Source organism: Tachypleus tridentatus, chromosome 4 (assembly GCF_004210375.1).
Source record: "Tachypleus tridentatus isolate NWPU-2018 chromosome 4, ASM421037v1, whole genome shotgun sequence".
In the NCBI taxonomy this organism is placed as follows: domain Eukaryota; kingdom Metazoa; phylum Arthropoda; class Merostomata; order Xiphosura; family Limulidae; genus Tachypleus; species Tachypleus tridentatus.
Window position 1 is genome coordinate 49,956,822 of NC_134828.1, and position 27,693 is coordinate 49,984,514.

The 27,693-nt window shown below is 34.3% G+C and overlaps 1 protein-coding gene across 5 annotated transcripts in view; it reads right to left on the reverse strand.

The window, feature by feature from the left end:
* The window catches only part of LOC143249099 (focadhesin), a 122,347-nt gene extending 95,854 nt beyond the window's left edge, over positions 1 to 26,493 (reverse strand). For 4 of the 5 annotated variants that reach the window (XR_013027523.1, XM_076498358.1, XM_076498360.1 and 1 more), the window contains exons 1-4: positions 26,424 to 26,493; positions 9,829 to 9,925; positions 9,229 to 9,316; positions 8,376 to 8,450 (exon numbers count right to left, since the gene is read on the reverse strand). Coding sequence is in view for 4 of the 5 variants with exons in the window: in XM_076498358.1 (XP_076354473.1) it covers positions 8,376 to 8,450; positions 9,229 to 9,282 (129 nt within the window). In the remaining variant the exon portion in view is untranslated. The remainder of the gene's footprint in view (positions 1 to 8,375; positions 8,451 to 9,228; positions 9,317 to 9,828; positions 9,926 to 26,423) is intronic. The other variant, XM_076498359.1, reaches the window with a different exon arrangement.
* Between the last annotated feature and the right edge of the window lie 1,200 nt (positions 26,494 to 27,693).

The following is a 27,693-nucleotide window of genomic DNA, read 5'->3' on the forward strand; positions in this document are numbered from 1 at the left end:
ATACTAAATAGGGAAGCAAATATAAACAAATGCAAAATCAAAGGAGCCCTACCTATACAGCAACTACAACCAAAATTAAACCAATATAGAGGAACACCTTTATACTTATACTAATTAATAACCTAACATCCAATTGCAACGCTCCTACAATCCTGTACCCATTTTAAACTCTTCTCCTTGGGACATGTCCGGCAACGGTCACTTGTAAACTCTCTCTTTCTTAACCTGAAGATGACCAAAGAAGGTCGAAACATTGTTCTCTCCTTATCAATAAAAGTGTCAATACCCATAATGGCTGATTGCTCTGTTCAAGACGTGATGGCCAAGAAGGCATGAGGAGAGATAGAATGTCGGAAAGATGAGAAAAGCACTCATCAAGAATACCAATAATGCTCTGTACATCAGCAACTTTCTGGCCACTGTAGAGCAAGATGGAAAGAGGATTGGAAGCATACCTCCTATTGACCTTTCAAATTTTGTTTCACATGACTTACAAACTGGCAACAGAAGAGATGCTAGTTATAAACTTTATCCAAACTCATTTTATTTTTAGTCTGACATGCCAAGAATGGGCATAGGCCCACTGGAATGCAATGTGATTTGAAAACGTGGGATACCTTTCACAGGTATTCCAGGCCTTTCTCTGAGCCTTCTGTGGCTTCTGGCAGGTTGGAGACCACCATAGAGAGAGATTCCGTGGGAAATGTGTCAAGGTTTTTGGTACAGAATGAGCAGCTGCTTGAACAATGCAATCAGTAACTGCTTCCATGCATCCATTGAGAGATGGCAGACTAATGACAGCAGGATTGAGTTCTGAGAAAGATTGAAGGAGAGCCAGTCAGCCTGATCCAACTTCTACCATGGTATTCAGGTCAGGTGGCATCGATCATTGCCACTATCCCTTAAAAATATAAAAAACGATCACTTTCCCATAGGTTACTGTCAACTCTTCAAGAAAAATGACATAAAAGTGAAGGGGAACAGATAGATTGATCAATAGCAGTGAAAAATTGACTAAGTGCATGAAAATGTAAAAGAATCAGTACTGAAGAACAGCAGGTCATGATATGAGAGCATACACCATTCCAGAGAAAATTGTATCCATTAAAGTTTCCCAAAAACTGTTCAATGAGAGCATCAAAGTCAGATTGATTGTTAGTCTCTCCAGGAGAAAGGTAGAGAAAACAAACAGTGATTGTGTGACCCATGCAAACATGGATGGCTTCAGCCTCTAAATGTGTATTGAGTAGGACAGACAAGGTGGGTATGTACCATTCAACCAGCAGTGCCACCCCTCCATGCACTCTTCTATCATGTAACCTGTCATTGTGGTCTAAAAAAAAACTACTGAAAGATGACTGTAACAGCAGATTTCAGGAATGTTTCCTGGATAATAGAAATCAATCAAAGCCATATCATCCAGATTAGAACAGTATCCTTGATGGTTCCACTGTACCAAAGTAGTCATTTTTGCTTAGGTGGTGGAGAACTGGGGGAGAAAATCCTTCTGTTCATGATCATGCTGTTTTCTTTGTATCAGCTTTCATGGTTCCTGCCCTGGGTTGAGAGGGCAAGTTTATCAGCAGACACAGATTCCAGCGACTGTTGGTGAGAACAAATAATTGTTTTGGCTTTCAGGGCTGAAGAAAATAGACGCAAGCAGTTGCCTGAAGCCGGTACTGAAGGAAGTGGATTCGAGCAGTTAATTTCTTCAAATAACTTTATATGCTTTTAAGCACATTCTTGACTATTTATAACTCATTCTACTCTTGACAACTATAACGCATTTATCAACTAGCTTTAAATGTAATAAAACCCCTTATACTAAATCCTACCCTAATATCATCATTTACAATCCACAGCTCCCTCAAGCTCATAAACATATCACATTAAACACACAGTTTATAACACTATTACTTCCTGGATTGTGATACCTCTTGAACAACCCTAATACAAAAACAAAAATAAATAAAATCACACTAAATTGTGCATTCACTAGATCATTTTGTTGTTTTTCTCTTTGAAAGCCCATAATATAATGATGCAATGGTATTTTGTTCCTTACTGTCATTTGTCTTCCTGTCACTGGACAAGTTTTTCCTGGGTAGATGACCAGGTAAATACACTGACAGTTTCAATTTTGTGGATTCTGAAAACAGTCTTTACATGAACTCCAAGCTTCTCCACTGGTTAAAGTTTCACTAACAAGTTCTCCTCTGGAGTTAACACAGTTGCCCATTCCCTCATTGACATACTTCCAAAGATTATCATCATGGAAAACCTGTGGTTGAAATGCTTCTCCTTCAAACACATATGGAGTATGTACTCTCTTGGACAAGAACTGTTCCGTCAAACTATGTCTCCTTGATTTAATTCAATTTTATACAGTGCAACTAGCCTTCATTTCCAAAAATGCATTCCTCCTCAATGTCAACACCTCACTAATCATAAGGCACACAAAAGCATATGGTAAAAATAGCTTCCAACTTCACCTTTATGGATCTTTATGTCCATCTACTACTTGCATCATTTCCCTTCTTTCATCATTTCTGCAGTAATTTAACATCTTTCATTAACAAATCAAGATCAACAATTGTAGCTGTGAAACCAGTAACAACTAGCTTACTGCAGTTTTCTATCAATATGTACTTTACTTATGACACTTATCCTCAAATAATAAACTTCTTTTCTCATTGATTGTGGATGAAACGTTTCTAACTAAGCTTTACCTCATAAGTCCAAGTTTCAAAGATATAACATCTTTAAGCTGGAAGGTCTTCATGCTGTAAATACTAATTCTTTTAGAAGGAATGTGAGATGGATGACTTGTTACTTGCTATTCTACACCCTTGTGAAAATTAATTGAAACAAGATGGAAAATTACGATTTTTTCAATTTTTTGTGTTTTATTTCTGATAATTCAAAAATTACTCACAAATTAATACATGATATGACTGCCTTTATTTTTCAGAAGATCATTAATCTGCTTTGCCATTGAGTCCACAAGTTGACTGCAATCTTTACTAATATTTGGATCGCGGTACCACACCTCAATTATGGCCTCAATTAGCTTATCTTTTGTAGTACAGTCTTTTCCCCAAAATCTTTCTTTACAAATCGCCCAAAGATTTTCAATAAGATTTAAGTCTGGAGAGTTTTCAGGCCAGTCCAGCACCTTTATTCATGTTGTAGTCATAAAATTCTTCACAAGTTTGGATGTGTGGCACGGAGCCAGATCTTGCTGAAAAATGCCAGATCCATCTGGAAATCTTTTTCAATTCTGGAACGACTTTTTTCTGCAAAACTTTATGTAATGTGGTCCTCACATCACACCTTCTACGATACGTAAGCCTCCGATGCCATAGTAGCTGAAAAAGCCCCAAAACATCTTCTTCAATGGATGTTTTACAAACTGATTGATGTGAGATTTTCGAAGTTTCTCACCTGGAGATCTGCTAACATGCAGACTTCTTTTACCAGTATGAAGAAATGAGTCTTCTCACTGAATAACACCTTCCTCCATTGATCTTGCATCCAGTTCCTGTATTTCAGACCCCATTGATACCATTTTTTCTTCATTGAGTTGGTAAGAAGTTGTTTTTTTGACTGGTCTCCTTGCCCTTCTAACGCAATTTCGAATGATGTAATATTCCTCAAAATTTCATCATATATCAAAAATAGATCAACCATACTGCAAAACACAGCTAATGATGCTGTCTGTGTGAAAAAATGACTATTAAAGGAAATAAGCAAGTCCAGCAAGCCTACACCGGTCACCATGCTGAATATATTGTAAAATGACCATTTGTTTCAATTAATTTGCACAAGGGTGTATCTACTCACTCTGGAAATAATTTCAAACTGAGCCCAAGTCCCTGTCTTCACCAATGTTAACAACCAGCTAAATTCTGAAACTGGATTTGGTAGTGTCATGGCTAAAATAATGCAGAAAGATGCTTCAGTTCCAGGTGGTACAGTTACAGTGGTAATGCACACAGACCAAACAAGTTCTTCTATTCTATATTTTGTAGTAGATGACATTCCAATCTGGACCGACTGAGTTAATGCAGGAAGTGGTGTGGCCGGTCTATTCTTTGAGTTCAAAAATTCATCTTTCATATGTTTTATTCTTTCACTAATGTTTTTTTTCTACCTTAATAAACCTCTTTTATATCTAGTTGATATTTTTATTCCTTTAGTTCATGTCTTTTTGTAACATGTTTAATTTCATCAACACAGTTTTTCAGTTTTTTTATGCCCTTCTGCATTTCTTCAAACTTCTGATGTGATTTCTGTGTAAATCTTCAAAAATTTCATCAATTTTATCTTCAATCAGAATTAGTTTTGATTTTAATTCATTTTTAATTAGTAAATCCTTTTCTTTTAATTGCTCTTTTAAATTCTTATCACATTTTCCCTGGTCTTTTTTTTTTTTTTTATCTCTTTCATCTACTTTTCTGCCCTATTCTTTCTGGTCTTTCTTAAATGCTCTGAATCTTTCTGTTTGTTCTTCTTTCCATTACATTATTTTATCATGTCTATCACATTTATTATCTCACTTTGTGTCCTTGTGGTAACCTTGAAATAAGTTTCAAATTTAGTCAAAACTTAATTTTATTACCAGTAAAATAGTATCCCACTTCTGATACCAAATGTTGTAATATTATTTTTTTTATTAACAATTTCTTTTAACTTGTCTGGTAAAATTAATCCAATATCCAATTCTGTATCAATCACAAATCAGTTTATTTCCTCCTCATTTAGCTATCCTACATGAAAGAACACCCAGGGACTATGGCTGAATCACTACATTATCAGCTCACTCATAACATTCAGGGTAAACATATGTCACTTAGACTAAACCAAAAATCATCAAAGCAATACCATAGGAATGGATTTTAATTTTTAATTTGTTGGTAGAGAGATGACATAGAAAACATCTATACAAAAAGAAGAAATTATTAGTAAAGGTAATAATGATTCACATAAATATCAACACAAGCTAAAGTAGCAAATGTATTAAATAAATGGTGCAGTATCTCAAAGGAAGTCACAAAAACCTGAAATACCTTCACATATGGAAACAAAAAAATTCAAGCACTACACATTCCAAAAAAGAACTTAAAAACATCAGAAAGAAACATAATTGGTGGTCATTGAGGAATTAATAACATGTATCTACCAATGAGACCAACAACAACAACAAAAAAAGTAGATCAGTGAATTCCCATGAGGAAAAGTTTGTTTGGTTCACATTAAATAAGCAGCCACTAAGCCTCATTATAATTTTAAAATGGAACTTAAAAATTAAATGAATAAAAAGGGCATTAATTTTTTTTCAAATGATGAATATGTAATGTTAAGCCACCTGATTGTGTATGAAAACAACCTGCTTGTGAGAAATTGTCTTTTTTTAACATTAGCTGCAGAATACAACTAGTCGTTAAATTCTCTGAAGTTTGATCTAGAAATAAAGTTGCAGTGAACCTCTGATATGGTCAACAAGCAGAAGATGAGATTTTCTTTTTTCCCCATTGTCAAGAAAAATTAGTTTTTTTATGTGTTTTATATACATACATACATATATATATATATGTATATGATAGAGAAAGAGTGACACTTAACATTTTCTTTACTTATGAAGTAAATTTCATATCAATACCTACTTCTTTGCACCATAAAGAGCTACCACCTCACGCATACTGTCCATCAATTTCCTATTTATTCCATAAGTCTGGAACCAAACTCCTACTCTACACATCAACACATATTGCATAAATAATCACAATTAGATTGTAACTGTCCACTAATAGGAGGAGGATGCATCCTCCATGCACAGTAATCTGCATGAGCACTAGTATATGAACACAGGTTCATTCTTAATATGAAACACACTTTCAAGTTAGAAAATGTGAAATTCAAAAATACCACTCACCTCTCTGCACCAATGTTAAAGATGGTGTAGAATGCAATGCAAACAAATTACAAAAATAAGCCCATTTCTGAAAACAATGTTAGAAAAAGAAAACCCATTAAGTATGATATCCACAAGAGAGGAGAGAGTAGCACTCAGTGGGAGACTGCATCCATCTCAAGCAGGATATACTCTTCACCCAATAAAAGTTGGGAAGCAAATATTGACATAAGATATTTGTTCTCAGTACTAAAATGTCATAAAAGAAAGAGGCATCCCATGTCAAGAAGACAGTTGAAACACAATAACAGCAAACAATACAAATATTTCAGTCTGGAAGATGGTTCATACTGAAAGGACAACTGATAAAGTAAGCTCTGATGAGGTTAGTCAGAATTGGAGAATGAAGAGGAGAAGGTCAAAATAAGAAATAAATTATTGACAACCAGCAATTATCAACATGTATAGGAAAAAGTAGGACAAGCTGGTGGAAGATAATGACAAAGGGACTAATAGAAGTAAATTATCCACTTGCACAGATAAAGGGCCAATGCAGAAAACCAACGAGACATAAAATGGGCTATTTTAATATAACAGCTAAACCTCAAACAAAGAACCAGACAAACTTTACATGTGAAAACAATTGCATGATACCCTAGTATGAAAAATAGACATCTATGGCTAGCAGCGATGGGTCTGCAGGAAAGGGAAAGAGAAAGAGGTTTCCTTACTGGCAAAGTGCACAAAAAAAATACCATGACTGAGGCAGCCAAGAAAAGGAACAATTAGGAGAAACTGGCAAAGGATATCATATGAGAAAGAGAGTAAAGAGAAGAATATGCATTAAGAAAAAACTTGGATTAAACCTGACTCACAGTATCAACAGCCAGAATTGCAGCATCCAAACTGGAGACCAAAAAAAGAAGAAATTTTGGTATAGAGGGAAATTGCAAAGATATCAATTAGAAGACTCCCAAAGTAGAAATAAGTTCACCAAAATACCAAAAGATGAAAAGACCAGGTACCAAGAATTAATGCAACCCTGATGATTAGTGTGATATATGATTCTGGAATTGTCTGAATGGATCGTCACCAGCTGAACTGTAAACCGAGACTGAAAACACTGCCAAGCCCAATAAGCAGCCAATATTTTATGGACACTGACATGAAAGAACAGCTCAATTGAAACCCAAACTCCTGAGACATGAAGTTGGCCAGAAATCCCCCCCCCCTAAATCAGGAAAAAACAATCTATGTAAAGTTGCAAATTGGGCGAAGGGAAAAAGAATCCCAGGAAATGTTCTACTGATTGTACAGGGTTCATTTCAGGGAATTTCGAGATGAATAAAGGATTTTAAGGAAACCAGAGTTCTCAAATGTGAAAAAAAACACACACACAGAACTGCTTGAAACCAGAATCTCTAGGGCATGAAGACACGTAGGTGATCGCTAAACTTGCTCTACAGGTAAAATGAAAAAGACACCCAAGTGGACTAAATATCAAGTGAGGGTAAAGACAGATTTGAAGTGCCTGACCAGCCAACTCAGAAAAGACATCTTCTGAAAGAGAAATTGCCTCTGTAGAAACTCAATGAAATGGGATCAGAAAGAGCAAACTGTCCATATAAAAACACAAATGAACCACCTCCCCTGAAAATAAATCCACTAAGCTTAGAATAACCAAACTGAAAATATAAGCAGCCTGGCTAACCTAATGGAAAGAGCCCAAAACTGAAAAACATGAATTTTGGTAGTCCACAACCCAGGTGATATAACACCCATCAGAGGCTGGGAAGGTCATCCATTTTGAACTAAGAAATGTCAACAACCAGTATAGAGAATACAGCCTCTTGGAGGTGCTGAAAAACAATGGGATCAGAAAGGGGTTGAAAAACTAAACCATACAAGGAGAAGAGATAGAAGATGATCAAAATAAAAAGACAGAAAACACCTGCATGATCCAAAGTTATTGGGGTTTCTTATAACAAATAGATCAGATTGTTGATCTCACAAAATTCAAAAGAAGCTCAAGAAAAAACACATCAGAACACTAGCAGTGGCTACAGAAGAATGAGTCTCTGTGTTCACATGCTTGTGCTCATGGTAATTTCTGCACATGGAAAATGTGTTAACCTGTTATTGGTGGAGAACTCTAGCCTAATGACAATTACATTACTGGCTGGCACAATACACATCAAATACTGTGTTGGGGTGAAAACTTTGTTGAAGGTTTGTGGCACATGTAGAAAATTGTAAAGCAGCAGAGCAAATGAAGTAATAGCTATTTGTTATGAGGAAAGTATGTAGTATTTCTAACTTAACTACTCCGTGTTTGAATAATTAGGTTGGTCACAAGGTATCACTGTTTTACATGTTTAATTCTCATTCAATCACCTCTATGTAATTTATCCATCCTGCTGCTGATGTACCTTTACGTATATGTAAGATAATAAAAACTTACCTGACTGGTTGAAATACTTAGAACCTTATTTTGTGGTACTTTTGCTATCAGCTGTGACAACAATTTTGTAACTGCCTGAGACAAGATAAAAAAACAAAATTTGTCTATTACTATCAGTACATGTAAAAGCAAAACAAACACAACTATGATTGTACCAGTATTCTAAAAATTACTTTGATATATTTTATTGAATACTTTATGATCCAAAATATTTATACTTTGATTTTTGATGTTCATTATGAACAGCACTCAATAACATTTGATATAGGCCTCAACATGCTAACTAAAATGTTGACTCCCTCTATTAAAACTCAAATCAGGGATAAGAAATGCCCAAAGTTTCATTCTTTTACTTCAATGTTTTAGGGTTAGTAATGTTTACCTCTTAGTTTCACTTATTTAACTGAAAATTTATCAAATATTTGTATTAATATAGTTTTAAGTTTACAAAAGAAATACAGCTTTAAAGACAAAAGTGACTAAAAACTAATACTGTTTCCTTTAAATATTATCTTAAAAACATTTATGGTTTAGCTTTTAATTACGTTAGTTTTTATACATAGCTAATTAATAAAAATAGTAACTTGGTATTGCAAAAAAATAGGTCATATTAAGACAGAAGCTCCAAATGTATACACTTTAACTGTTGCTCAAAATATTATTTAGTGACTCTAACACCATGTGAACAACAAAAGAAATTGATTATTCTATATCTACAAATTACCAAGTTTTTTTTTTGTCATATCTATTAAATATGCTTTACTAAAAATTTTTTAAACATGAGATATACAACAGAACTTTTATAGTTGATTCATAAATATATCAAATATTTTTAAGTCATTAAATTACACACCAGTTTTTGTGTAGTCATATTCTGAAATTCCAGCTTTACTTTAAACTCCTCCATGTTGATTTTGGTATAATCTACAGAGAAAATTAACCTACAGAAAGTAAAAACAGATATTACATTACACAAGTTCAAAAGAAATACTCAAAGTATGTTAATCCTCTTCATAAAATCATGATCTTATAAGAAATAAAAGTTATTATATTATTATTCTTTGAAGTTTCATTAAAGTAACAATTTTATATTCTGATAATTAAAACGAACTCAAAACATGGTAATGAAATACTGTAAAACTTCTCATTGAGTTTTCTCACTCTGTCAGTAACCACATCTTTTGGTTTTGAATGTCCTTGATGCAACATATTACATCCATCATCTTACCCAATGTTCTCTGTTCTCCCACCTTCCATGTAATCTACTTCACAAGTGACAGATAAAAGCTACATAAGCTCATCTTTCCTGCCAAGAGCCAAACGTTTTGTTTGAAGCAGTGATATCTTAGTATATTTTTCCCAGCTGTGGTTAGATGGTTAGGAATGTATGTTCGATTTAAGTACTGTACCTGTTTAACTATTTGAAAATATAAAACAAATCAGGTAGACTGACCTGTGGATAAGTGTAATCCAGAACACCCACAATGAGATGGAAGAAACTGGAAAATGTCATAATAGACAATCAGCTCATCAGATGTTGAGGCCTAGAACTGGAAAGGTAACATACCTATATTATAAAAACTTTATTATACTGACTGTGGCAAATATCAGTGACAGAAGGTGGAGAGAATGATAAATGTAAAGGAACAAAGTTTTCTTAACACGAGGCATCCTGTCAGAGAAGCTGGATCTAGAACTAGAAACTAGACAAATGGAAGAAGATTATTGCTCACCAATGCAGAGGCACTGATCAACAGACAACCTAACCATATGGAAAAACACTGAAAAACCAGGACAGAAATTCACTCTATGGAAAGATTTATGAAGCTCTCAAGAAAAAGAATCAAAAAGTGCTCATCATATCTTGAATGTACATATGCTGAGATAGCATAAATTAAAGCCATTATCCCCAGAAACAAAATGGTGTCTTTAACATTAGGTGTAGATTAACAAGTTTGTGTATATTAATTATCTAAGAGATAACAGAATAATCCCCTGAAATGTGATGATCCAAAACTCCAGTGACTAAGTGGACAACAGAGTATAAAAAACTAATCATCCATATAAAGGTGAAAGGCAATGTCAAATGAATAGAGATGACTAACGAAAACCTTAACTACCTGACAGAAAATGTATGTAGCTAAACAGAAAAGCAAGAAACTGGTTATAAAAATCTCCCAATGGCAAGAACATAGAAAACAAAGAAATGACATATATAAGCCTGGATATAAAGATGAGCATTTTGTAAATCTATTACTGTTCTGCATGTTTTCATTAAAGAGAATGTAATAAAAATAACATATTCTCAATTTCAAATGGGAAATCTCTGAGATATAACTGAGATGAAATAAACATATCATGGGTCTGCAAAACCCATGGTAAACAAAACTGACAATTCCTTTCTCATCTATAATATCAGAACATGACTCTCCTACTCTGAACTGAATGGTTTTATTATCATTTAAGTATATTATATATATATACACACACACAATTTGTATTTCATTAACACATTCAGGAGGATATCTCCATGGTCCACCACTCTAGCAGTTTAAGAAACAGAAAGTGGTAAGGGCTATCAAACTCCACTTAAAGAAAAGAAGAGATGAGAAAGTAAGGTGGAGAGTTCAGAGGAATGATGACAACAACACCCGAGACAGTACAATGAGCGATCATAAAACCCTAATTTGAAAAGCAGACTATACTGATTCAATCAATAAAAGGCATGGCAGGGATGGGCACTATTCCCTCCTGCTTTAACCATGCAAGCCCATGGGTGAGTACAGTCTGAGTCAAGCATATTAATAAAGCAAACATATTGTAACAATAAACCTACAAACAATTTTGTGAAACACCCCATCTCAACAGTGTGAGTTTAGTGGCAATAGAACTACAATTGTTAAGTTATCATGGGCCTTACAGTGACTTATTAGCTTAACACATTTATGAAATTTTTGCTTTGGCCCAATTTCATTTTTTATACCCAATAGTACTTTTTTTTTTGCCAGATTTAGGGTTATTAAGTATAAATATGGTTTTTGTTACTTTCAAAAATTGAGTGATATAGGCCTCTATGAAGTAATTACTTCTGAGACCATGCCACTCACATTTTAAGATGTAAAAAAATGCAGTACAACAACCAAAAATGTTCACAGGGACTGACTGTGTGAGTGATCATGTTCCTGTAGTATGTAACTAGTATGCAAGGAAACTTTAGAAGCCATGAGGACAAAGAAACTTGATTTTATAACTCTAATGGAAAGAGAAGTACAGAAGAGCATAAGCAGCTTGACAAAAGAATTTGATAAATGTAAAATGAAAAAAAGAATAAAATAGCTTAATGAAATATGCACAGAATCAGTAGACAAAAGAATAAAAATTTAACATCAATGTACAGGAATATCAAATACATTAAAGTAGGATGCACTGCTAGTAAGTGTGTAAAAACTATGAATGATGATATAATTATTGAATGAGAACAAGTACTGACAAGATGGGCATAGTATAGGCAAGATTTATATCATAACAGTTGTGAAGGAAAGCCATATTTTAATAAGAGTAAAGGACTAGATGAAACTGCTGTATAACAAATAAAATATTTTGAAAAAGTTCATACAGGGAAAATTAACAACTACCATCAATGTAACTTACGAAAATGATTATGTACCTGAAAATCGCAGAAAATCATCATGCACTAACCAAAAGACTTGAGGTGACTGAATGTGAACACCACTGAATCATGAGTTTAACATACTATGTTACAAACATTCTATTAATAGCATTCATGACAGAGCTAGAAGTAGATACAACCAGAGACTGCATAAGTTCAACATGAATTTTTATTGAATATCTTCCCGATACAAATGTTTTCAGAGAGAGACAACAGAATGGAGGACTTATTCTCATGTTTTATTGATTATATCAAAGTTTTTGATAGAGTCAAGCATGTAGAGTTTATGAAAATGCTGGAAAAACTTAACAATGATTGAAAACATTTGAGAATTAAAAAAAAAAACTCTAATGGGACCAAACTCCAGTAGTGAAAATAGAAAAGAAATTAATTTCATCCAAATTAAAAAAGGCACAAAACAAAGTTGTGTCTTTTTGCATGACTTATTTAATTAGTACAGTGAGAAAATCCTGAGGGAGACTGAGCATTTGTCAGGGTTGATCATGGGCAGACAAAATACAAGCAATATGCATTATGCAGATGACAGTTTTAATTCCTGATTCATAAAAGTCCCTACAAAAAATTTTAAATAAAGTTGTTAATGAAAGTGAGAAGAAGGTCTTAAGTATTAACTGTAGGAAAACATTACATGTGGTAATTACAAAAAAAGATAACACAATGTAACACAAATTTTGTTCCTGGATAGTATGTGTTATTTCTTAATTGCTTATGTTGTAAAAGTACAAAAAATTGACCATTATTCCCTTCAAACTTTGCTTTGTGACCTGGATAATGAACTTTAGAAATTAACCTATTTTCTATGTTGAAACAAACAAATTTGCACATTTTCAAGTCATTGAGGTCTTTTTTTGGTTGGAGTAGTATGGGTTTCTCTCACCAGCTACACCTCTGAAATTGTAAGCTGGATCTTCAATGTCTACCTCCTCTTCTGATTTGCTCCTCTCTTCTGAGGATGGATGCTTTTTCTCTGGTGGAGTAGATACAGGGAACTCAGGGTAGTGTGACACTGGGCAATGGATGATGGTAGGTCCAGATACATGATAGCAGTTGCATTCTTGCCAGCATTACATCTGGAAGAATCCACCATGCAGAAGTAGCAATTGCTTGAGTGGTCAGTGGTCAATTTTGTTACACAGTGTAATTTCTTTATACATTACCAATGTGGATAAGGAATATGTGATAAGGCAAATCAATAAATTCAACTAGTTGAAAAGCTGAATAACATCAGGTGGTAAATATTATCATGTGGGATCATAAAATAAAATGGAGAATAGTAATAACATAGAATGCATTCCTGGAAGTGAGAAAGATACTAACAAATAATAAAATTTATGTGGGATGATATTAAAGGTGAATTATACAGAAAAAAGAAAACTTTGCAGTCAAAAGAACTACTCAAACTGATTAATTCTGCAGGTTCACATTTTTTTATAAAACATATGTGCTAATAAATGAAACATAGAACTTGGTGCAGAAAGAGCCCTTTCAGAGCAGCAATCTGAACGTTTTAGTTTTTACGTTTGCCACTAGGAAAAGTACTGTGACGTAATAGTTGCCAAACAAACCACCAATGCCAGCATGTTAAATGTAAATAAACCTGGCCAGTGAATATGGAGAAACAGAGGCAGAGTCTGTTTTGACTTTGTGTTCTAAACAGTGTCGAGTAGTGCCATATCAATTCGAACCTACTCTGAACGAACCTAGAACAGTTACTTCTGACACAGATCTGACAAGTTTTAGTGATGAAGACAGTTCCACGAGCAAGAGTAGCAGAACTGTAAGTGATACTGAAGAAATAAGATTATATATTAAAACAATATGCTTTATGAGGTTCATGAAATTTACATTTAATATGACAATGTCAAAGTATTGTGTTAAGATGAATTTTATTATGATGAGTTATGGAAATATGTTATGGAGTTTATATTTGATTGTTTACAAGTCTACAATGTTTTTTTTTTTTAAATACATAACATGTACTTGATTACTTCAACATGTTCAAGACATAGTCTTATTTCAATTTATCTTAAAATGTTAAATTTGAAAAATGGTTTTCTTCAAATTTTTCCATATATATAAAAATGATACAAAAACAAAATATAGAATGATCTACCAGCTTTTAAACTTGGAATATACTCTATCTGGGATAGATTTGTCCACTGTCTGGACTAGGAAATCAAGGTTTCACTGGCTTTCAGGTGTCACAAATGCAAAACACACTCATGAATGTGAAATGTGTATGTCTAGTTACATTCTTCAAAAACTTGTACTTTTGAAATTATTATATTATACTAGTTATTGTTTATCGCTTTATACTGCACACATACCTTTAAAATTGTTATTTTCGTGATGGCAAGGGATGGCTTCAGAGGGGTGGAACCTGTACACTGCAGGCTGAGATCAGTCCTCACCTCTACACAAGGAAAGATGGTGGGAATGATCCTGTCTACTGCCAATGGTTTTTTCAGTCTTAACCTGTCTGGCTTGAAACCCACAGAATCCAAAACAGTGGGATCTGACACAAAATATGAGCATTCAAAGTGATCTTGACAAAGCTTTGCATTGTGTGAAGAAGTCCAGTTCTTCCTATTGACCATCCTCACCCACTGTTGCCACCTTGCCGGTTCCTTTTCCTTGCACGGAAACGAAAAGAAGCTTTTGCCCAATGCCGAACCATTTTTACAACCATAAGCAATGCAGTAAACCATGTTATCATAAAACAAACATAAAGTAGTAATATCAAGACAAAAAATAGTCTCACAAAGTATGTAATCCAAAAAAAGCACTGATAGATTTATATAAAACACCAGCACTGAAAGGAACAAAATGATCAGTGCACAACAAAGCGTATTGGGCAACTATTATGTAATAGTTGTAAAACGTCAAGGAAACAGCCGAACGACCGAGAGGAACTTGAGTTCAAGGACCCGCATATTTTGTTTCATTTTTCACTCAAAAACTAAAGTGTTTAAAAATATAGCAACCACACAGAAATTATACCTAATCAAAGTACAGTTTCTAAGGCAATTATTAAATTTGTTGAAAATTCACCTTTAAGAACTTCAGATTTTTATGTTATACCAATTCTCAATCATGCAAGAGAATGTAGGACACTACTTACAAGTATAGTTTGTTTTTAAATTTTGCACAAAGTTACGTGCAGGCAATCTGCACTAGCCATTCCAAACTTAACAGTGTAAGACTAGAGGGATTGCAATGAATCATCACCACCTACCACCAACTCTTAGGTTATTCTTTTACAAATGAATAGCTAAAAAGGGCAAGTATGTTTACTGTGATGGTGATTCAACCTTGCAACCATCAGACTGTGAGTTTTAAGCACCCTAACTACCTGGTCATGCTGGAGCAACAAGTACAGAAAAGTAGATACAGTGGTTCAAAACAGAGATCTTGACTGGGTGCCCCCTTGGCAATTGATACATGATACTGCTGTTGAATTGTCGGAATGAATCATCACTTTACATAATCTGTCAAAAGGAAGGAAGTGATTCAAAGCCTGATGGATTGCAAGAAGATCAAGAACTATAATATACAAAGACCTTTTTTCTACAGATCAACCCATGCAACCAAGTCCTGAATGAATGCATCTATCAAAAGATGTAGCTCTGGATGAAGTGGACTAAGTGAGATGCCCACCAACTTATGAGCCTTGTTCAATCATAAATGCAGATTCTTCATCAGGGTAAGAGGAAGGATAATGAGAGCTGAATCTCAAGCAAAGTTTTATCGATCATGAAGAACCCACTGATGGGATTGCATATAAGCATGACCAAGTTATGTGATTGAAGACCACATCCTCAAAAGCAATAAAACCTTGCAAATTGAGGGAGCTGGAAGGCCATAGCAGACTAACAGTTCTATAGAATGAAGCTGTAGAAAAGAAGAATAGGGCTGACTAAGAGGAGTGTCAAAAAAGTCACCAAAGTGGATGAGATAGTGGCTAGATCAGAGGAAGGACTTCTCCACTTTGATAAATCAGCCACTAGAAGAAGATGACGAGTACGACTGACTTACTCCAGTTCAGAATGAACCAGAAGACAGTCATCCATACAATGGTGGAATTTCAACCTCAAAACATGAAAATAGTGAGCTTCAGCTCTAACCACCCAACAGAAAGCATAATGAGCAGAAGCAAACCCAAAGAGTATGGCACAAAATTAATAAACCACCTCACAGTGGACAAACTGAAGATATAGAGACCATGAAGATATATGGACATGGAGATGAGTATTGGCAATATCTCTCTTTATCATCCATTAGCCCTGAGAAAATGCCCACCACAGAGTACAAAATGACTCTATGGCAATTGGAACAGTTGAACAAAGAGATTGAGGTGAGATAAATCTATGAAAGGCCTACAGTCCTTGTTTTTCTAAGGAACAACAAAAAGTCCGGAATGAAAACCTAGTGAAAGACACAGAAAAGGTTCAATGGCCTGCTGGGATATTAAATCCTGAACTGCATCCAACAGACACTGGCTGGTTGTGGAATTCAGAGGTGAAGGGAAGGAAATAAGTATAGGATACATAAGAGGTGGAGAAAAAAAACATGATCACAAATACTTCAGATAAAATTTGAACAACCCAATGATCCTTGATGAAAAGGCACTAGTAATGATGAAAATTAGCAAGTCAAGCTCCTACTGGACCAGAAATCACTGGTACTGCTGGCAACAAAATATACATCATAAAAAAAAAAAGAGTACAAGAAGAAAGAACAGGCAAAAGTTGTGAAGGAAAGGGATGGGAAACAGTAATATGGGGCCTTGATGTGGTAACACAAACTTTGAAATTCATAATGAGGGAGAGTCAACCGATAATCAAAAGTGTAAAAAACAATGTGACAATAATAGATGGGATGAAAGTGAAATGAAATAACAGTCTTAATAGAAACCAGAAGTGAAATAAATGAAGACAAATTTGTGAATTTACCAAAGATGAACATGTAACTTTAACAAAAAGGAACACATCTAAGCACAAGCATTGCCAAATGAGAAATGATAGTTCAGTAGAGATATAAAAAGAGTCATATGCATCACATATAACACACTCCCAATGGTGTAGAAGTGATGCATAATGATTTACAAGAGAAACATGTTGGAATCATTCAATTCCAATGGGAGGGGGAAGGAGAAGATTTTTGACATATCTAAGGAAACAATCTGCATGTAGAAAGTAACAATAAATAAGACTAGCTAATCTTGTGAGAAGACAGAAGTACCATACTAGAATTAACTGTCTCGGAAAAAAATTTTAATCAGTATTTGTATTAGTACCAACCACAACCTCTTTTGAAGCATTTACCACATCTATTTGATGAGATAACCTTTAACAATTGCCAAATAAATACCTTCTACCCCAAAATCTCTAATTGCAATCCATAAATTCCACCTCTTAAACATAATTTTTCAAGTCTTCAATCCTAAAAGAATGTAGTTCCTTCCTGATATACAGAAGCATTGAACCCCCCTTTCTTTAAAAATCTACCACTGTTGACTAACTTATAATCCAAAATTTAAAAATAACTTCTATAATTAATAATCTCTAAATCAAACTACACTTTAACAACTCTCATTATATCACACTCTTATATAAAAGAAGAGCTTTGATCTTATTTATTTTCTTCCTGATACTCCTAATATTATAATAAATGTAACTAAGTTTATTCTTGATAATACTATTGTATGTTTATCATTAAACTTTACATTTACCTTTAAATCTATTATTTACTTTATGCTCTTTACCTCCTTTTCACAATTTCCTCACTGACTATCAATATTCATTTCCAGTTTCCCAAGCTCCTTCACCGCTATGCAAGTTTAGCTTAGACAACCTTTAATGAATACATTAAGAGCTTCACTAAACATCCTACAACTGAACTGGCTTATGTGGAGTTCATCTCTAGCACATAATTCATTTGTATCCTGACAACTACCTTACATTCACCTATTTCTTGAAAAATATCCCTGATGGTCTTCTATTTAAACCTAGAATTGTGCTAAGTAATTCATTTCCACATATGGGTGATTTGCGAAATACAAATACATACTTGAAAGCAGCAAGTACATCAATTAATGTCTCATAATCTAAGTGATCAATTAAAATTACAATTAATTATGTTACTAAAATTATCAACAAATTATCACTTTTTAATTATTCCAATGATCAATTACTTTAATTTACAATTAAATCAATTTTCACAAAAGTAATCAGCTAATTACAAATATCCATGCAATCAAAATATTGTCATTATGTTTGTTATTGAGCACAGAACGACATAACAGGTGGGTGGAGAGGTGTTTTGTGATTGAAGTTTTTCAATTTGATTCAAATGCCACTACATTTATTCATCTTGTCTTTGTTACTGCAAAACTACTAAAGCTATCTGCCACTGTCACTAATTTTGAACTGCTGACTAAAAAGAAACCAAATGGTTGGTAACCACCACTTTCAACTCTCTTGGTACTGAAGTATTAAATAATGTGCAAATTTACAGTTTTCTTTTTTCAGTGTTAAATTTCCTGTATGAGCAATCATAGATCTGAGGGAGGGACTCAAAGGTTCCAGGTATCTGTCCATTTTTGTTCCAGAATTTAATAACTGTGTGTTTCAACACTGTATAAACAAGAACAGAAAAATGGAGGAGTCCAAGGTGCAAACCTGCAAAGGTTTTTTTTTTTCTGAAATTAATAGCTACAGGTGTGAGAGATAAGATAGCTAAGAGAAGAGTGGCTAAATGGAAGAAAGCAGAAGGTTGTTACGGAATTCAGTCAAATCGAATTGATGTCATAAACAAGGTACCTCAGAGCTCATTCCTAGGAACTTTTCTCATTTTGATTTACATCTATGACATACATGAAGGAATGATCAATAATACTTAAATTTGTCAGTACTATTAAAGTCTTGAGTATTGCTGGTTCTGATGATGGTGATGATGCTGTTGCTGCTGCTTTACAGAAGTTAGATGATTTAATGGTTTTGGAAAATAAATGGCAGTTGGATTTTAATTATAATAAATACAAGATAATATATAATGGTCATCATAAGTTAACATCTTCCTAAACTGAAAATGTATTTCTAATAATACTTATCTTTGCTGATACTTACAACTATTGCTTGACTTCCCATGTTTCTGTTTTGCCCATCTAAGCATTGATCTAATTTTCCTTGCTTGCTACAGCCTTTATGCCCAACTCATTTGTCCTTGACAATAACTGTCTTGTAATACTTTTCACCTATATAAATGCATCCTCTATCCTGTACTGTATACAAGCACCTCATTCAGATAATTTTTACATTTTTTGAGACTGATTCCATCATAGTTTACCTGAGGAGGAAGAGTGTCGATGGAGGTAATTATTATGAGAAATATTTTTTCAATTTAGGTAAATGTCAACTTCCAAAGCATATCCACCTCCACTTACCCTTATAGCTAGCATTCCACATTGATAAGGTGAAGTGGATAAGAAGAGTATTATCAACACATAAAGCATCTGCATAGATTGAGGATGTTTCAACACAATATTGAAACCTAGTAAGAAAACTGCACTACATCCAGTACAGGCATGCTTTTCACCCAGAACTGTACTGAGTGCAGAATTTTATATGATTTATCATCACTGCTAACCAGGCCCCAACCAAATTGGTGAGGTTTTACTACTTGGGGTTGGAATTAAGATATTGTGGTCCTTATATCCCACACTGGTGGCTTGATCAATTGGATTACAATATTATATACATGTTTGATTAGATTCCAACCTGTTGCCAAAGAGCATTCTGAATCAGTTGCATCATGATCAGAAAGTAAGCAACATCAAAAACAGACAACCTTCTCCTCTACCTGAAGAAGTTCAAAAGGGAATACCTCAGACTCAGAATAACAGGATCCCATATGCCTTATAAAACCAAATGAACAGAATTAATTCACTCTGGAAATATCAATATTCATCCTCATTCCTCAACTGAGGGGGCAAGGAGCTGTCCACTTGTCTCCAGAATTATGGAGAGGATGTGGAACAAGTGTGTTGCCAGAGTCTTAGGAAGAAAGGACTTAACAGGACATACCAGTTAGATTATTAGAAAAGCCTTTTAAGATAAAGGCTGCAAAACAATTTGAGAAGACTACATAGCACTAGGGACTCAAATACTTTCTAATGTTTAGAATAACAAAAAGTAGTCAATATAGCTGTTTTATATAAAGCAACAGTAACTTAGACTTTTGTCAAAAAGCCAGGTCAAATAACAAGATTGGTCACATTTGTGTGAATTGGAATAAATTTCCTCATGAGACATCATTGATGATAAGCATGTGCCATTTCCATTTAATAAACAGCTATTATTGGTATACGATAAGACTAAGACAATTACATGGCAACTTCAAATGTTAAATCCCAATGATGTGCGAAGGTCCACATGACTTCCATGCATGGAGTTTGAGCATCAGAACGTCTGGATGTAGAATGTCAGATGAAGGCTGCCTCAACAAAAACGGCCAAAAAGAAAGTATCAGAGGTGGACACCCTTGAAGATACTGTAAATGAGAAAACCAGGGTTGGACTCATCAATCTGGGCTACCAACAGCACTCAACAAGGAGCAACTCAAACCACAGCTAGAACTCTGGGTAACACAAGTTGGAGGTGAATGCATAGAAGTGCAACATGTCACAAATGCATCGATCACTGGGATCATAAACTGAAAACAAATCCACTGAAAAACCTTGTGATGAACCATCCATTCAGTCAGAAAAATGATCTGCTGTTAATTTCATCACCTCTGAAACATGACAGACCAGAAGGTTGATATTGTGGAAGTGAGCTCAGTGGAGACTATCCAAAGTTGGAAAACAACAGCCCCAAGAATGTATGGCCCCTTCATGGTAAATATAAGATACTATTGTGGAATTATTGAAAGAAATTGTGACAATTTTTTCTCTTCAGCACAACTAGACTGTGAATCATTACCCATTGGATACCAAGAAGTTCTAAAATACTGATGTGGAAATAAGATTCATCATCCATTCATAGACCCAAGAATTTCTGGCTGTTGACATAAAAAAACACACACACACACCCCATTACTGAAGTGATTCACCTCTGAATAGATGAACCTTGGGATGAGGTGGCAGTATAAAAACACCAATGGTAGTGTTGGTCCAATCCAACCACCACCTAGAAACTAAGATGTTGCTTCTGAGTAATGAGATAAAATGATCCAGCAGATTGTAGTTCATGATTCACTAGTCACAGAGAAACCACTGAAGGGATCACATGTACTTGTTCCAAAGGAATTTAAGAGATATAAAGAATGCTTACATTCCCAAAAGAGAGAGAAAAACATCCATGCAGGAGGAGAAAGAGACTGCCCATTCCATAATCTGTAGCCAAATGGGAATTGGACAAGCCCAACCTAAATATGTGTTTAAAAAGACGTCCAAATGCACAATGTATTGAATCAGAAAGAGAATAGATTTTTCAGCTCTGATAACAAAACCAGCCTTGGTGGCTTCTGAAAGGAGAACCACAGTTAGTTGATCTGCCAACTGAAGAGACAGCTCCAGACATAACCAATCATCCATATAATGGTGTGTGCACAGGCCCAAAGCATGAAGATGATGAGAAAAATCTCATAAGACTCTGAAGAAGACATGATACAAATGCTAAACCAAAGGGCAGAGTCCAGTACTGCAGAACTTGTCCCTTGTGCACAAAACTTAAATAGTGGTGGGACCACTTTGCCATAGGAATGAGAAGATATGCATCACTAACATCACACTTGGTCATCCATAGACCTGGTGAAAAATGCCAATGCAAGTTGAGAAAAGGCTCCATTGTGAACCTGAGAGAATCTAAGAATTGGTTGAGAGAAGAAATATTGATGACTAAACACCAACCTCCCATTTTATTGAGCACAACAAATAAATGAGAATAAAACTGCAGAAGAATGGGATTGATTCTCTCTTCCCTCTCCTTGGCCAATAACTCTCTGATAGCCTTGGAACAAAGATCCACACTCTGAAGATCTGTTGGTGAAGAAAATACCATAGATTTGTAGGATAATGGAGGTGGTGATGTGAAATGAATGACCAACCACACCACCAGAATCTGGGGTACCCAAGGATCTATGGTGAAGGAATTTCAGACATCCAGAAAATATTGTAATCTTTCTTCCACAGATTCCACCAACAAAGGGTATTCACCAATGCCATTAGCAACAGTAAAAAAAAAACAAAGAGCTGAAATTGACAATCTAACAAAAATAGAAGTCAGCAAAGGGTCCAAACTGAATGGAAGATAAATATTTCAGAAGAGTAGTGAGGGTCAGAAAATGTTTAGAAAACTGTGATCTGTTGAAAGTAATCACTTAATCTAGTCTGGAACCTCAAATTTTGAAAAGAGGATCAACTCTTTGGTAATCTAAATATACTTCCTCCTGGCAGTGGTAAACTAAGGCATACTGTTCCAACAAACATGGGGACAAGTCACAGCTATCCTGTCATATGTCTAGTGGTAAACCTCCCGGCATGAACAGCAATATCAGATGAAGGAGATAAACTATGTAATTGCCCTCGGACCTTTCCACCATCAAAGAAGGAACAGACTCAAAGGCAACTGAAGAAAGCACCTAAACCCCATAAACATAGCTAACTAACCAAACAAATGGAGCAGGAAATGGCTCATCCAAACTCGCTTCATAAAAACCCAACCTAATAAAAGAAGGCACTGGCAAAAGCAAGTCTAAATGCTCTCCAGAATGTCACAGATCATTGGCAGTAGTAGCCACAGAACCACACAGAGACACACCTCCAGACAAATATATGTCTCCATCACATAACAAATCCCATCATGTATAGCCTCAACTAAGAATGACTTCCCCCCTCAAAATGTGAAGATGCTAAATAACAGAGGTGGAATGGGAGAAGGGGCTGATTAGCCTCTATGCTGGAAACAGTAACCAGAAAATTCATGCCTGAAAATGGCATATCACATAAAGAAAAGTATATATATACATATATATAGAATTATTAAATACAGTTGTACTGAAATAAACTAGGTGACATGCAAATCACAACCACATTCACAAAAATTAGGGCATTAACTATCACAGAATTTCTTTAATCAAATTTGTGTATAAATACTTTGTGGAGAAAAAAAGTGATAAAATTATTTGAACGAGGTGCTTATATACAGTACCAGGATAGAGGATGCATTAATGTAGGTGAAGAGTATCACAAGACAATACTACTAAGGACAAACTAGTTGGATATGAAAGACTGAAGCAAGCAAGAAAAAATCAGAACAATACTCAGATGAGCAAAGAAGAAACTCTGGAGGTCGAACGAAAGCTATAAATGTTGGCAAAAGTATGCTTTGGATTTGAATTATAATACTGATGGGAATAACTGTAACAGTGTTATGAAAGATGTTCTAAAAACATGTAGGTCCAAGAAGTCTTGACAAAAATAAAATAGAAACCCTATAACCCAAGTGCTTTCAAAAGGTGGACCTTTCGAATGTGCTTGAGTTATAGGATTTCTATTTCAGTGTGCTGTTACTAGTAGCAGGGCAAATAGGACTTTAGGCTGTATTTACATAAATATCGAATACAAGTCCACGGAGGTTATAATTTCACTGTGTAGGTCACAGAGTAGACTACATTTGTAGGTGTTCAAACTTAGATTCCTTAACTTAGAAAGAACAATAAACTGTTGGAAAGGGTTCATAGAAGAGCTACTATAATGGTGTCTTGGATGGAGGTGTTATTATACAAAGAGTTTAAAACCTCTGAAATTGTTTTATTTTGTAAAATGAAGAATTAAAAGCTATTTGACAGAAATGTTTAAGATTGCTAAGGGAAGTGAGTGTTGATGCATTATACTTTTTCATAATTAATGGTGAAGATGACGGGACAAAGGAACAGAAATATAAATTTTGACAAGATAGTAGTCATCTTCAACTAAGTTTTATTTTTCTAACAGGGTGGTTGGATCTTGAAGTGGGTTGCCTTGTGGGGATAGTAAATTTAAATTAGTTTAGGAGAAAACTTGATAACTGTATGAATGTTATGGGCTGTCTAAGTTTTTTCCTTTTTTGTTGTTAGTATAATTTAGAGGAAGTAGCCTAAATGGACCAATAGATACCTTGTTTCTCTAAACATTATCTTATGTATGTCACATTGTTTAATGTTTTAGAAGAAGGCACTGATTTAGCTGAGATATCAAAACACCACCTCAACAATTCAACTATTTTTTCATAAATTAATAACTATTATTCAATGTTGTATAAGAAGGCATAGAATTAGAAAGGTCCAAACACCCTTCCTTTTTTTCAGAACTTAATTATAAAACAATCATATAGTATCAAAAAGAAACATTACATATCAGTGTTTTTAAACAATTTATCTGTTAATTACTGTAAAAACTTAAGTTTTTCTATAGTTATCACAGCTAGTGTCTACAGCAATCTGGATATGGCCTCAGCCAGTAATTTATGATTTCTAAACCAATAAAAGAATATAAGGATCAATTAAATACTGCCATGGTAAATTTTCATCTCTTATCCTTTGTGTATGTGTGCAGGTGCTCTAGACTTTAGAGATTCATTTTCCTCAAAGTTTGCATTTCTTAAGTCTCCTGCATTTAAATTTTGTAACAAGTATACATAAATACACTTGTTGCAAAATTGTTTTTTTTGTATTATTTAAATTTCCTAAACAATAAAAAGTGTGTTTAGATTTGGACTTTTTTCCTCAGGGGTTGATGTAAGGAACATCTTTAAAGAACCCCATGGTCCTTTGTTGGTCTTGGTTATACATACGTAAAATACATCTACAAAAAATCAACCTAATATACCACAATGTTTGTCCTATCTAAAGGTAGCTGATCTTGACTAGCATAAAATAATATTCAACATTTCTTACAGTTACATCTTTTAATGTGAATATCAGGACACAAAAAACATAGGTGTAAATGAACATGAATACTCAATTTTGTGGTGGAAAAACTCATATTATTATCATGGTGGTTCACCATGCATCCACTTTTAATATCTTTGACTTTCATTACAATAGAAAGTTAATGTTAAACCATATAACTACATCCACACATTAACTATTTTTGTCTCATTAATCTCTGCAATATTACAACAAAATAATAGTTTATATTATAATAATACTTTATAAAGCTTTGCTAGTACTATACAAAAATTGACTTAAACAGATGAAATAGGTTTTGTTTTGTAAACTAATTAACATTGTAAGATAGGTATTCTTGTTAATTCCCTATTTTGTATAGTAAACTATAAAAATATTAATACTTTGTGATAAACTTCAATTTACATCTGATTTAGGATTTTATTTTATCACTTGGTCATAAGTCTATGTCACATTTTAAATATATCCCATACTTGGAGTCAGAGTAAAACAATTTACCAAATAAATGCTAAAAAAAAGCAATTCTTAAGCATGCATGACAGTTTTTGGGTGTTAATTGCAGTTTAGCAGCCTATATCACTCTGTTTTTCAAATCAAGGGCAAAAATCACCACTCAACTGAAACTTATTATTGAAAGTGTTACAAAAATTGCACTTAGAAAAAGTGTTGAATTTAGAGTAATTTTTGGCCATCTTAATTTTTTAGACATTACAACCAATAAAATTAGTTATGTTGGCTTTCTACTAAATTAGTTACAATACTTTCTAAACAATCATATGTAGAAACAAAAAGGTAAAATTGTGCTTTTAAATTTACAGACAAATATCCAATATAAAATAGCTTCCTAAATTGCAGTTATAACTTTTACTCGGTTTTCCTTTACACTTCCAAGCATACCTTCCCCCATTACATGCATTGATAATAATTTATGCTTATTAAGTGTATACAAGTGTATAAAACTAAAAGCATCAGACAAAGCTATCATTAATAGTTACAACCCACATATGCACTGCAAGGAAATCAATAAAATTATTACAAACATTGGCCTATGGAAAAAAAATTTGTAGATGTTACTGGTATTCAATTTTCTTGAACTAAAGTAATAAAAGCTTAAAGCTATTTATTTTAAATAAACTTTAAATTATACAAGTTATACGAAGCTTCCTAATCTATTGTTATTTTATTTAATCTATGAAAGAAAGTGAAAGTAAGTTTAACTATTTAGAAATTAAACTATAGCGTAACTCTGCAACTTACAATTTACATATTTGTTAATTTTTAAAATGAATAAGTATCTCTGTTAAGATACAGCGTATAACCTTGATATTATAATAATAATAAAACAATTTTTCTGGGAAAAGTTCTCAAAACCACCGAAAAAGTTCTAACGAAAGAAAAATTCAACTTACTACTTTTCAGACGGTATTTACAACACGTCGGGTCAATTACATAATCTGTTAGCCGCGCCCTTCAAAGTATTAAAATTGAACTATAATCATATGTTATAAGTAACTCTTAATAAATAAAAATTGTGTTATGATTCTCAAATTGAAAAATAACAAATAAAACGAATGAATCAATGTAAGTATTACAAGCTTAAAAAACTTCAAAAAATGACATTTGCTTTAATTTAATCGTAATCAGTTCACAAAATAGTACATTAGTAATGTCATCTGCTGTTTATTTATTATATAAATGTATTTTGTAAGGCAGTGGACAGTTTACAACCAACAAAGGCCTAGCATGGTCAGGTGGGTTAAGGCGTGCGACTCGTAATCTGAGTGTTGCGAGTTCGCATCCCCGTCGCACCAAACATGCTCTCCTTTTCAGCCGTGGGGGCGTTATAACGTTTGGTCAATCCCACTATTCGTTAGTAAAAGAGTAGCCCAAGAGTTGGCGATGGATGGTGATGACTAGCTGCCTTCTCTCTAGTCTTACACTGCTAAATTAGGGACGGCTAGCGCAGATAGCTCTCGAGTAGCTTTGCGCGAAATACAAAAACAAACAACAAGCATTTCACATTGGTGATGTTAAAGTTCGTTGTATGGAGAAAGAAACGAATTCGATGATTTTAAGTCACTAAAAATGCTTTGAAGAAGTAAAATAAAGGTGTATTGTATCCCCGGCGCACCAAACATGCTTGTCCTTTCAACCATGGGAACATTATAATGTAATTGTCAATCCCACTATTCGTTGGTAAAAGAGTAGCCCAAAAGGTGGCGGTGGGTGCTGATGACTAGCTGCCTTCCCTCTAGTCTTACACTGCTAAATTAGGGATGGCTAGCGCAGATAAACCCTTGAGTTGCTTTACGCGAAATAAAAAAAAAATAAACCAATAGTACCTCCCTAGTAGCCTACAAGCAAAAACCCTTATACAGCCAGCTATTCTGGTAGATGCCACAGGGAGAAATATTAAAGAAGACTTCACCAAGGTCTGAAAGATACGATCTGCAATATGTGAAAAGCAACAGACTTCTATAAGCATGTAACTCTAATCCAATTCAGTTCTAGCAGAATCAGGTAAATTTCACGGTGTGGTGTGCCATAACAGGCTACAGTATGCCAACCAGCAAGTATTTGGTTGCAAAGACGACCACGTGTGCCTTCTATACATTGTATATCTACTATCAGGTCTGGCAGGGTTTAGAAGAGATTTAGATCCTGATTTCTCAAGACAGG